General features: G+C 37.1%; 1 protein-coding gene across 4 annotated transcripts in view; it reads left to right on the top strand.

Moving 5' to 3' along the window:
• Window positions 1-13,094, top strand: part of RNF180 (ring finger protein 180) — a 221,042-nt gene that overhangs the window by 53,440 nt on the left and 154,508 nt on the right. For 3 of the 4 annotated variants that reach the window (XM_021007243.2, XM_021007244.1, XM_021007245.1), the window contains one exon: window positions 5,436-5,534. In XM_021007243.2, coding sequence (XP_020862902.1) covers window positions 5,436-5,534 — 99 coding nt within the window. Of the gene's footprint in view, window positions 1-5,432; window positions 5,535-13,094 lie in introns of all 4 variants that reach the window. The other variant, XM_021007246.1, reaches the window with a different exon arrangement.

Genomic DNA, 13,094 nt, shown 5'->3' with positions numbered 1-13,094 from the left:
TTAATTAAAAAAATTTTAATGGACCAAAAATCATTTTTTCTTCTTCTTTCACCCCACCATTGGAAAAAGAAAAACAAAACCCTTGAAGCAAATATGCGTAGTCATGCAAAACAAATTCCCATACTGGCCATGTCAAAAAACATTATTTTAAAAGAACTGTACAGAAAATGAAAGCAAGTTCAGGTCACAGATGATGAATATAAAGAGCATGACACAGTCCTTTAAAAATAGTGTCAGAAACACCAAAGCTCAGAATGAGATGATGCTGGCAAGTACAGTTAAGAATAATAAAAAGGATGCTTTTAAAGCAATGCTGAGAGAAAAAGGAGGCTCAGACCTTTCTTTAGATGGATGAGATGGTGATACTTGACAAAAGAGAGATGGCAGACGTTCAACTCTGTATTTTGTTTCTGTTTTTCAATGCAAAAGAGAACATATTTTACAATGGAAATGGCAACAAAAGCAACTAACCAGGGGTTTCATATCCAAGATAAGTAAGACAGTAGTAAAGGAACACCTAGCTGCCCTGGATGAATTCAAGTCACCTAGCCCAGATCAGCTACAACCTTGGGTCCTAAAAGAACTGGCAGATGTAATTGCAGAGTTGCTGTCAGTGATATTTGAATGATAATGGAAAACAGGAGCAGTACCACAGAATTTGAGAAGGGCAATTTTCAAAACAGAGAGAACATAGTTTGCAAACTTTAGGTCAGTGGGTTTGATTTCTATTCCTGGGAAAATTCTGAAAGCTCTTTAAAAAGGTGGTTGTTGAATATCTTGAAAAGGAAGCAGTGATCACAAAAAGCTAGTGTTGCTTCATCAATAACAAGTCATGACAAACTAATTCCTTTGACAGTATTACTAGACGAGTAGATGAGGGCAATGCTATACATATAATTTACCTAGATTTTGGCAAAGCTTTTGTTAAAGTATCTCAGACTTTTTTTGTGAAGAGGATGGAGAGATTTTGATTTAATGATAATACAATCAGATGAATTCAAAATTAGTTGGATGGCCAGACTTGGGGAATGGTTGTTATTTTTGTATTTAGTATTTTTTCCCCAATTACATATCAAGAAAATTTTTAGCATTCATTTTTACAAGATTGTGAATTCCAAATTTTTCTCCCTTCCTTCCTCCCTCCCTCTCCTCCCTTCTTCTGAAAATGGTAGGCAGTTTGATGTAGTTTATACATGTGTTATCATGTAAAACATTTCCATGTTTGTCAGAGTTGTGGAAGAAAAAATAGGTCAAAAGGAAATAAAACCATGAGAATGAATAAAGTGAAAAAAAAATGTGCTTCAATCTGTGTCCTGAGTCCATTAGTTCTTTACCTGGATATGGATAGTATTTTCTTTTGTGAGTCTTTTGTACTTGTCTTGGATCATTATATTGAGAAGACCTGAGTCATTCATAGTTGATAATCACATAGTGTTGCTGATACTGTCTACAATGTAGACATTTGGTTCTGGTTCTCCTTGTTCTACTCATTTCACTTTGCATCAGTTTGTACAGGTTTTTCTAGGCTTTTCTGAAATTTGCCTGTTTATCATTTCTTATTGCACAGTAGTATTCCATTACATTCATATGCCACAGCTTGTTCAACCACTCTCCAGTTGATGGGCATCCCCTTAGTTTTCAATATTTTGCTACCATGAAGAGGGTTGCTATAACTGTTTTTACACATCTAAGTCCTTTTCTCTTTCTTATGATCTCTTTTGGTTACAGATCTAGTAGTGGTATTGCTGGATCAAAGGGTATGCACACTTTGGTGGCCCTTTGGGCATAGTTCCAAATTGCTCTCCAGAGTGGTTGCATCAGTTCACACCTCCAGTTACATTGCATTAGTGTCCCGATTTTCCTACATCCTCTCCAACATTTATCATTTTCCTTTTTTGTCATATTAGCCAATCTGATTTGGTATGAGGTGGTATTTCAGCATTGTTTTAATCTGCATTTCTCTAATCAAAAGTGATTTAGATCACTTCTTCATGTGCCTATAGATATCTTTGATTTCTTCATCTGAAAATTGCCTGTTCATATCCTTTGACCATTTTTCCAGTGAAGAATGGCTTGTAGTCTCATAAATTTGACTCCGTTATCTATATATTTGAGACTTTCTCCAAGACTCTCCATCATCGTGGCTCCCACAAGTCCTCCCAATATCTCTTTTTAATGGAATCAATTTGGGGGGTAGCTGTTAATGGTTGGACATCTCCTGTGGAATGCCCCAGGGATCTGTGTTTGGTAATGTGCTGTTTAACACTTTTGTCAATGACTTGGATAAAAGCAGATGGCATGCTGATCAAATTTGCAAGTGACAGAAAGCAGAGAGGGATTGCTAACATACTGAATAACAGAGTTAGGATGCAAAAAAGATCTTGCAGGTTAGAATTTAGGGCTTAATAGAATAAGATGATATTCAGTAGGTATAAATGAAAAGTTTTTCACTTCAGCACAAAAATACTTTACAAATATAAGAAGGGAAAGGTCTAGTTAGATAGTAGTTATTCTGAAAAGGATCTTAAGGTTTTAGTGGACTGTATGCTCAAAAGGAATCAACAGTGTAAGGTGGCAGCCACAAACATAAGGGGCTCTTGAGCCACTTTAAAAGAGACATATCTTCCAGGAATAGGGAACTGATAATCCCCAAATGCTATGGAGTATTTCATTCAGTTCTAGGCATCTAAGTTTAAAGACATTAATAAATTGTAGATTGTTTAGAGAAGATAAGCAGGAAGGTGTATGGCCTTGATTCCATGATGTGAGAATGGGTTGAGGGAACTGGACATGTTTAGCCTTAAGAAAAGAATATCCACGGAAGTCATGATGATTGTGTTTAAGCATTTAAAGGCTTGTCATTTGGAGGAGGAATTAGACTGGTTCTTTTCAGTCACAGAAGACAAAACCATAAGTGATACGTAGAAGTTGCAAAGCAGGAAAAACTTCCCAGCAAAGTTGTCTCAAAGTGAAATGACACATCTTGAGAAGTGGTAGGTTTCACTTCCTTGGAGGCTGGATGATTACTTCTATAGATTTGAATAGATGACTTCGGAGGTCCCTTCCAATATTAAAATTCTATAATTCTGTGGTCAAAAGACAGACACTCTCCCTAACAGCAGACTCTCTGGAAGAGACAATAACAGGATTGAAACTCAAATATACACACATAGAAAGATAATAATTGGAAAGAATTAAAATTAAAAGACATCTGAGACTTCTATGAAACAAAAATACTGACCTTGAATATAGCATATGAAGAGATAAGTATTGTAGGTCTTCCAGGAGGAAAAAAAATCAGGAAAAAGAAAGCTTGAATACTTTACTTCAGGAAATTAAGAAAAATCATGTAGAAATATTGGAAACAGGGGCAGCTAGGTAGCGCAGTGGATAGAGTACTGGCCCTGAAGTCAGGAGGACCTGAGTTCAAATCCAGCCTCAGACCAAACACTTGACACTTACTAGCTGTGTGACCTGGGCAAGTCTCTTAACCCCAAATGCCTAAAAAAAAAATTGGAAACGAATTGCAGAGTACATGTCAAGGTAATCTATAGAACACCAACAGAGTGAAAAACCCATGTTTAATAAGAAACATAATAACTCAAACTTCAGAATTATTATGTAAAAACATTTTACAGATCACAAGGTAAAAGAAACTTTTAACACTCCAGGAATAATCAATCACAATAACAGGATTACTTCTATTTTACAAGAAATAAAAGAAAAACTTTCAGTATGGTTTTTTTGGGGGGAAAGGATTGCTTATCACTCAAAAAATAATATAACAGGGAAAACAAAGTTCAAAGAGAAAGTATTACATCACCAACAGAGACAAACAATTGGAGAAACGACAAAGAATAGGATTGGGCTCCCTCCCTAGACTTGAGTTAGAGAGCCCTTCTACTTCATTTGCTACCTACCAAAAAAAAAAAAAAACCAAATCTTAAACACCAACAGAGTGAAAATCTAACTTGTTTCAAATGATTCTAAAAAAGCAAGAGCTAATTATAATTTCAGCTAAGGTAGCAATAAAATTCCTTTGCTTTGTAAAAAAATATGGTTCAATATGGAGGCATATTATAATTTTAAGTTTTCTGTAAGACTTAAGCACATCCTTCAACATGAAGCATTATCTACCAGCTGCTAGTATTCTCTCTGCCAAAATTATTTTGTCTCTATTTTGTATATGCCTATGTATGAAGATATTGTCAACCCATCCCATTCCCCATGGAATGTTAGCAGCTTACTTCATTTTTGTCTCTGTATACTCCATGCCTAGCATAGTGCCTACTTTGTTGGTTGATAAACTTTACCAGAGCCAGTCATGCCTGAGTAGATCTCATATTTAATCTTGTGTTCATCTAATTAGTTTAGTAATTGTGATCCCAGCTTTACCACCACCTGTGTAGCTTTACTACTATCTTTGCAACTTTGGATGAGTCCCTTTACTTCCTTTGACATGTTTTCTTCATTTATAAAATGTCAAGTTTAGATGAACTCAGGATTCTTCTGCCTCTAACAGTTAACAATCCTACAAAATAATGGAACTCTCAAATAAGGAATTTTATGCCTTTCCTTTAGAACTGTAAGCTCCTGGATATCAGAACACACTTATCTTGTTTTAGTGTCCTAAGACTTGGGCAGAGTGTTTTTTGCTCAGAGTATTTAAGATACTGTGTTGCGTATTGTCTTCCATTGGGGCTAATATTCAGCAAGTCTGAAAATTCTGCTCAAAACAGCATCTCTAGCTCTTCATCATAGTTTCTGCCTATCAGATTGACCAATAGGGAAGACAGTCATGAGTTTATTATTATTTTTTTTTTAATTTCAACTGATTGTAGGCTCAAAATCATTTTTTCCCTCTAGGCATATTATACTCAGAGTTTTTTATCTTCATACTAGATGACACTGTATTCTTCACAATAGATGTGTTAGGTATGATATCTTGCCAATATTTCATATAAATTATTAGAACAATAATCAGTTTTGCCAAAATTTTCACAAAATCTCAGTTACTGTGGTCAAGATTTTTTTTGTCTTAAAACATGACAAAGAGATAATAAAAGAATGAATTTATATGCTCAGTCACTTTGAGGCTAGTCAAAGGCAGGAGGTCAAGAAAATCTTGTGAAGAACTTAATAACAAAAGGAAAACACTAGGTAACTTACTGCTAAACCATGCATTTTTAATTCATGAGTCCATGGAAACAGAGAGCTAGATCCCCACTTTAAGCAAATAGATGCTTCCTGAAATGCTTTTTTGTTTGCTGAGTTTTCTTTTTGGTTTGTTTTGGTTTTGGATGGGGGGAAGGGTGAACACAGAGTAGAGTATATGTTTCCCCTGCTGAATTGGAATGTACTTGGTACTTAACTCGAATGTATAACTAATGAACTAAATAAATATTAAACTAATCTCATGCTTCTCTGTTTAGCAGAATGGTCATGATTTAGCTGCTATACCTCAGAATACTTGTAATGTATGGCACATGAATATAGAAGCCCTTCCAGAATGGATGAATTATGCACTAGAAAAGGTAGGTGTCTATTTTCTAGAGCAAAAGCAGTTTTAAAAAATAACTTCCAATGGATTTTTGTCTCTTTAAGTTTAAGCTCTTTGACTAGGGGAATTTGTTCCATTTGGGAGAATTTGATTTCAGGAGTTTAAAGAGGTACATGTCACTGTTTGCTAGTAATATGCCATTTGTATGTCATCATATCGAATTGGACCAACCAAAGTAAAAATGCTTTCTGTATATTCAAGAGACCTTAGAATAATGGTGGAAGTGTTGCATTCCATCTCCTTGGTAGCCCAGGTGTTTTAGGGCTTACCACTCAAAGTTAAAAATTAAGTCTTAGCTAGAATGCTTTACCCCTCTTCCACCATATATGCCCCATAACTATTTCTATTTCTGTCAGTACAGAATTCTTGGATAAGGTCCTGAATTTATTTTACATTATGAAAATATGTTCCTGAAAAAATTATACATGAGTTAAAATTTTGAAAGTAAAATGATTTTCACTGATTTGCATTATAGTATCCTGAATATATATTTTATCACACATGGAAAATAAATTGTCCTCAGTATTAAAAATATAAAATAAAAAAACACTGGGAAAAGCTTTTACAGTTTAAAGAGAAATGTATAAGTTTCTGGCCTAATAATAGTACTCTAATCTTATTGAAGTTAAGTTAAACCACTTAAAGGATCTTTGCATTTTTGGGGGGAGGCCTAGGTATTTTCAGCCCTTTATTAGGTAAAATAGGGGTCATGTCACTCTTCAGCAGTACAACCAGAATTTTCTTTTGAGCTTGTTTGTTCTTTCATTCAGCAAACATTTACTGAACACCTGTTGTATGCAGGTTACTCTGTCAGGCATTCATAGGTTCACAGTCACGTCTGTCAATATTAGGTCATATAACTGAGGAGGAGGAGGAGGAAGAGGAGGAGGATATTCTTGCCCTCCTTTCTTCCCTGAGTTCACCTTTGTTATTGATGGATCTGTACTTAAGATTGCCTCTCAGTAATGCAGAAAAGTGTCAGAAGTTACTCTTGCTTTTTGTGAGACCTAAAGACTAAATGAGCCATTGCAGTATTAAAGACCCAACAAACTGTCTACCTTTCAGTAATTCTAATTTGTTAACAGATCAGTCTCTTTAGATTTGTTTTTAATGATATAAAAATAAGGTGCTATTTTGGTTAGGGAACTATTAACCTGTTAAGTACTTAGATGTCTTGCTCTCAATGTCTATCTTTCAGGGCAAATAATCCTCTTGTAATTAAGATAATTCAATATGATTCTACTATTGTTTACTAAGTACCCCATAGATACAAGGCACTGGGGGATACTAAGATAAAAACAAAAACAAAACAAAACAAAAAAAGCTACTGCTCCTTATCTAGGAGCTTATGTCTTGAATGTATCTCCCTAAATTCTTCTGGAGCATCTTCTATTTGAATAACAGTTATGTGCTCTGTTCATTTCTGGAATTCTCAAACACTACCTGAGTGTTTTAGAAAAACAAAATTCTGAGTTTCTTTTTTTTTGAGGGGGGCAATTGGGGTTAAGTGACTTGCCCAGGGTCACACAGCTAGTAAGTGTTAAGTGTTTGGTCTGAGGCCCTATTTGAACTCAGATCCTCCTAACTTCATGGCCAGTGCTCTATCCACTGCACCACCTAGCTGCCCCTAAGTTTCTTATTAAGTTAGAACCTCACTGGTAAACTGTTTGCTATAGAGTAGAATCAGTAATATGGTCAGAACATGTACAACAAATTCAAACGTATTACTGGAATACCAAAAGGAACTTTATAAGGTGGTTTCACCCTTAAAGTGATCCAATGGAATGGCCCTTGAGGATTCTATTGAACTAAAGTTCTGTTATCCTCAAGGACCTTACATAAACTTTAATTTCATTTTATATGCAAGTTGCATGCAGAAATAAGGTAACGCAGTTTGGAGCAATGCAGTCTTTTGCCCATCTGGATATAGCCTGGCGTGGGGAACCTGAGGCCTTAAGGCCACACGTGACCCTCTAGATCCTCAGTTGTGACTCTTTGACTGAATCTAAACTTTACAGAACCAATCCCCTTAATAAAATGATTTGTTCTGCAAAACTTGGACTCAGTCAAAAGGCTGCATCCAAGGACCTAGAAGGCCACATGTGGCCTGGAAGGCACAGATTCCCCACGCCCTGAATTATAGCCTATTTGTATGGAAAAACATTCAAAGATTTGGGTAGCCTTGTCACTGTGAAGTGATAATCCAGATTCTATAGCTAGACTTTCAAGATACCCCTCCCCCACAGCCTGGTACTACCTGACCTTTCTAGTCTTGTCTCTTTTCCCTTTTCCCTCCTACTGCCTATAGGGCAAGTTAGATTTCTATACCTAATTGATTATGTTAATAAGAGTAAGGTTCAAACAATACTCATCTGCCTCTCTTCTTTTCCTCTGCTGTAATAGGTTTTTGTGCCTTTCCCTGTAATATAATTTACCCTTGTCTGCCTCCTCCTTGCCTTTTCTCCCATTATATTCCCTTAGTTAGATCAGATCAATCCACTTACTTAGATCCATTTAACCCACTTGATTAGATTTTTTTTAGCATTACATCAAAGTCAAATTATACCCACCCCCTCTGCGTATACCCCTTTAAAATAGTGCAATAACAGTACAGTTCTCAAGAGTTACAAGTGTCATCTTCCTTCCTAGGGATGTAAACAGTTTGCCCTTATTAATAACATGTGTTTTTGTGTGGTTTTTTTCCCTTTCCTGTTTACCTTGAGTCTTGTATTTGAAGATCAAATTTTCTGTGGAGCTCTGGTCTTTTTGTCAGGAGGGTTTAGAAATCCCCCATTTCGTTGAATGTCCATCTCCTCCCCTGAAACATTATGCTTATTTTCTCTGGGTAGTTGATCCTTAGTTGTAATCCAGGCTCCTTTGCCTTATGAAATATCATATTCCAAGCCCTCCAGTCTTTTAGTGTAGAAGCTACAAAGGTCCTGTGTAATCCTGACTGTGGTTCCATGATACTTAAATTGTTTCTTTTTGGATGCTTGCAGTATTTTCTCTTTGACCTGGTAATTTTGGAATTTGGCTGCTATGTTCCTTGAGATTTTCAATTTGGGATCTCTTTCAGGAGGTCTCTCTTTCAGGAGTATCTCTTTCTATCGCTATTTTACCCTCTGGTTCTAGAACCTCAGGGCAGTTTTCCTTCATGATTTCCTGAAAGATACTGTCCAGGCTCTTTTTCCCATTGTGATTTTCAGATACACCAATAATTTTTAAATTGTCTCTTCTGGATCTATTTTCCAGGTCAGTTGTTTTACCAATGAGGTATTTTACTTTTTCATCTTTTTTTTCATTCTTTTGTTTCTCTTTGACTGATTCTCTATCTCTCATAGAGTCATTAGCTTCCATTTGCCCAATTCTAATTTTTAACAAATTGTTTTCTTCTATTAGATTTTGTACCTCCTTTTCCATTTGGCCCATTTTATTTTTTAAGGAACTCTTCTCCTCAGTGAGTTTTTGTGCCTCATATTCTGTTTGGACAATTCTGCTTTTTAAGGATTTGTTTTCTTTAGTTAATTTTTGTCCTTCCTTTTCCAAGCTATTGACTCTCTCTTACATACCTCTCATTTTTTCCCCCAATTTGTCCTCTACCTCTCTTATTTGACTTTTAAAATCTTTCTTGAGTTCTTCCAAGAAGGCTTTTTGGGCTTCAGACCAGTTCATGCTCCCTTTTGAGGTTCCAGATGTGGGTTTGTTGACAATGCTGTTTTCTTCAGAATTTCTGCCTTGATATTCACTGTTCTCATTATAAGAATCTATAGTATGTTTCTTTTTGCTCATGGTGTTAGCTTATTTCCTGGCCTTTAAAAAGATTGAGCTCTCCTGCTGGGGAGCAGGGGCCACTAACCGAAGGTTCTTGTGCTGGGAGACTGGGGCCTGGTCACTGGCTTTGTTTGCTGGAGCCTCCAATGCTGGTGTTTGGAAGCTGTAGGGTTCTGGAAGCTTAGCTGGTGTTGAGCTGGAATCAGCAACACTGTAGCTCAAGGGGTAGAGTTGGGTAGTTGGGCCCCTGGAGGTTGCCTGCTCACCCAGTCCTTTCCTTTCATTTTCTTTGGCTCTTTGCAGATGGATATTTCGCTGCTGCAGGATGTTTCTCCACCCAGGGTTTTCCCCCTTGAAGCTGTGCTTCCCAGAGTTTTGCTGAGGCTCTGGGAGACTTGGCTGCTAGAAAACGCCCTGGCGTGTGCTGGTTTTCTGAGCTGGTGTTCACTGGTTCCCCTGACTGTACTGAGGTCCTGGTGTTGGTGCTTACCTTCTCCACCACCTGGAGTTCAGGATCTCCCCCTGGTATACTAGGTGGGGCTTTCTGCTAGCTTGCTGGGATGCCTCCCGTTCTGTACTGCTCCCCTTATGCCAGAGCAAGAGGGGCCTTTCCTGTTAATCCCTCAAGCTTCCTGGGCTACCAGACTGCTGCACCCCATCTTTCTACTGGTTCAGCTGTTCCAGAGTTTTTTCTGGGGCAATATTTTCTGGGCTTCCAAAGGATAATAAGGGAGAATGACAGTGACTTACTTCTTACTCTGCCATCTTGGCTCCCAGAAGTGGAACCGCCTTGCCTCATTCTACTCACTTTTATACACATTCTATGTCTTACTCCCTTCATGCCTTTGCTCACACTGTTCCCTATGCTTAGAAAAGCTCTTCTCCCCAGATCCTGCTGTTTCATTTTGAATTCTGACCCCCCACTTTTAAAAGCTTACTCAAAGGTCTTACCTTTCCATAAAACCTCCCCTAAATCAGTAACAACTTGCCTCATATTCTGCGTTAGCACTTTGCTTACCTCCGTATTGCACTTATTGTACCGTAGGTGCAAAAAAACCAGGATTTCTCGAAGGCAGTAACAAACTAGGTTAAGAAGTTGTATGAAGGAACTCAGGAAGCCTGGTGAGGTGTTTGAATAAAGACTGAGATAGACAAAAATCGATGCAATATTGTAATTGTAGTATGCTACAGACCACTTGGATAGAAGGAGAAAATAGATGAGTTTGGGGACCATATCATAAACCTGGCACAGAGGCAAACTATAGTACTAACGAGAGACTTGAATTATTCACATATCTGAATATTGATGTATTGAAGATCTCTCTCTGCCAAAAAAAAAAAAACCCAGGGCAGCTAATAATTTCTTCTTGATTTACCTTATGTTCAGCTTCAAAAGAGGAAAGAACCAATAGGGAGAAATTCTTTACTAGATTAGTTCTCATTAACGGGAGAAACTAGTTGCAGGGGCAGAAATGATGAGGACATTGTAAAGGAAGTTGAAGAAAAGAGGAAATCTGGCATATATCCTAGATTTTGGGAAAATAGATTTCAATGCATTTAGAGGGAAGACAGGTGGAGTGCCATGGATAAAATTCAGCACTGAAAGTTAGCATGAGAGGGGATGGAAGTTCTCACGAAATAAATTTTAAAGACAAGGAATAATTCTGGTAAAGAAAAAAAGAAAGAATTATGGATTTCAGAAAGGACATGTACAAAAGATAGAAACAAAGGTAGATAATGGAATATGAGTAAAAATTATGGTATAGACCAGTAAATTTTTTTAAAAGTTCTTAAAGTTCTGAGTGAAAAAATGCTAGTGAGGACTAGCAAGGCTAAGGACAACAACAGTAAAGGGTTTTTTGTTTTGTTTTCAAAGCTATTTTAGGATAAAGAAAATCAAAGAAGTAATATATTTACTGCTCAGTGTGGATAGTATAGAAATAATAAATGACAATGAGAAGGCAGAGGTGCATAACTCTTTTCTCTCTCAAGGAGAACTACCTTTTGACTGGAAAGGACTGAGGAAAAATAGCTAACAAGTAATGGAAACCAAAGATAAGTAGGGTCATTACTAGGTGAGCACAAGTTTCTAGCTCAGCCATTTTTGTGTCATGGATCCCTTTCATAGTCTGGTGAAGCCTATGGGACTCCTCAGAATAATGTGGTTTAAAAAAATTCATTATTGAAGGACATGCTAGATTTCAGTTAAAGGTTAGTGAAAGTAAAGATGTATTTTTTTTCCCCAACCAAGTTCATTCTCTCCCTAAAATCTATTCACAAACTGCTTAGGGGTTAGTGGACACCAGGATAAGATTCCTGCCCTAGGTAGGCCTAGATGAACTGCATGCCAGGTTAATGAATTATCTAGAAACCATGATTGCTGAGCCAGTGTCGGTGATATTTGAAAGATCCTAAAGGTGTCACTGAATTGGAGTAGGGCAAATGTTCCAATTTTCAAAAAAGGGAAAAGTTGAGTCTACAAACCATATGCCAGCAAGCTTGACTTAGATTCCTTGTAAAATTCTAGAATGTACAATTAAGGGGAAGATTTGTGAAAATCTAAAAAAGGAAGTAGTAATCAAAAAGATTCAGAAAGGTTTCATGAAAAATCAGGTTATAGTTGACTAATTAAATTTTCTTTTTGGCAGGGTTACTAGACTAGTACTTCCAGGGACTTCTATAGCTATAGTTTATGTAAATTTCAGCAAAACATTTGACCTTTCTCATATTATTATTATTCTCTCTGAAAAGATGTAGAGATAAGAGCTAGATAGAAATAGATTTGGAGCTGGTGAGATTAATTTGGAATGGCAGGAAAAAAAATAGTGTAATGACTAATGTTTGATGCCAAATGTTATATAGCCTGTCAGTGCAGTTTTAGATTTTGACTCTGTCATCCCATATTTTGGCTCTCCTTCCTAGCTTTGTGACACTTGGAAATTTGACAAAAATGCCATCTGTTCTTATCCAAATCACTGATAAAAATGTTAAATAGCATACGACAAAGAACAGATAGCCAGGACTTGAAAAGAGACTGTCTTCCAATATCAAACATTAGTCTCAATATGATAATACTAACTGATGTCCTACGAATTAAAGTCAACAAATACTTATTAACCAACTTCTTTGCACAGAAAACTCCCGGTTTCCTTTGCTGGATCTATATTGTGGATGGAGCCCGCTAATCATGGGTATCCTCCAAAGCTCCCTCATGGGCCTTCTTTTCTTTTTTTACTGTTTTACTTGGTGATCTTATCAGCTCCCCTGGGTTCAGTTGTCATCTCTTTGTAGATATTATTATGTATTTATCCAGCAGTAACCTTTCTCTTATCTTACATTGCCTAGTGGACATCTTGAAGTGGAATGTCTTGTAAACATCTCAAACACATCTTGTCCAAAACATAATTCATTATCTTCCCTCCTACTCCTACCCCAAAAACAAAAATAAAAGCAAACGTCTTCTTCTGAACTTCTCAATGTCAAGGACATCCCTACCAGTTTGTGAACCTAGGTGTCATCTTCAACTCCTCACTCACACTCATCCCACATATTCAATTTGTCACCAAATCTTGTCATTCCAACCATCACAACATCTCTTTAATACATCCCTTCTTACTGCTCACATAGCTGCTAACATGGTGCAGGCTGTCATCACTTCATGCCTAGGCTATTATAGTAGCCTTCTGGTTGGTCTCCCTGCCTCAGGTCTCTCCCCATTCCATTGTATTCTCCATTCAGCTGCTACAGTGGTCTTCCCAAAGGT

Source organism: Phascolarctos cinereus, unplaced genomic scaffold (genome assembly GCF_003287225.1).
Source record: "Phascolarctos cinereus isolate Bilbo 61053 unplaced genomic scaffold, phaCin_HiC Scaffold_4;HRSCAF=312, whole genome shotgun sequence".
NCBI lineage: Eukaryota > Metazoa > Chordata > Mammalia > Diprotodontia > Phascolarctidae > Phascolarctos > Phascolarctos cinereus.
The sequence above is the reverse complement of the archived record's forward strand: the minus strand, read 5'-3'. Positions and strand labels throughout refer to the sequence as shown.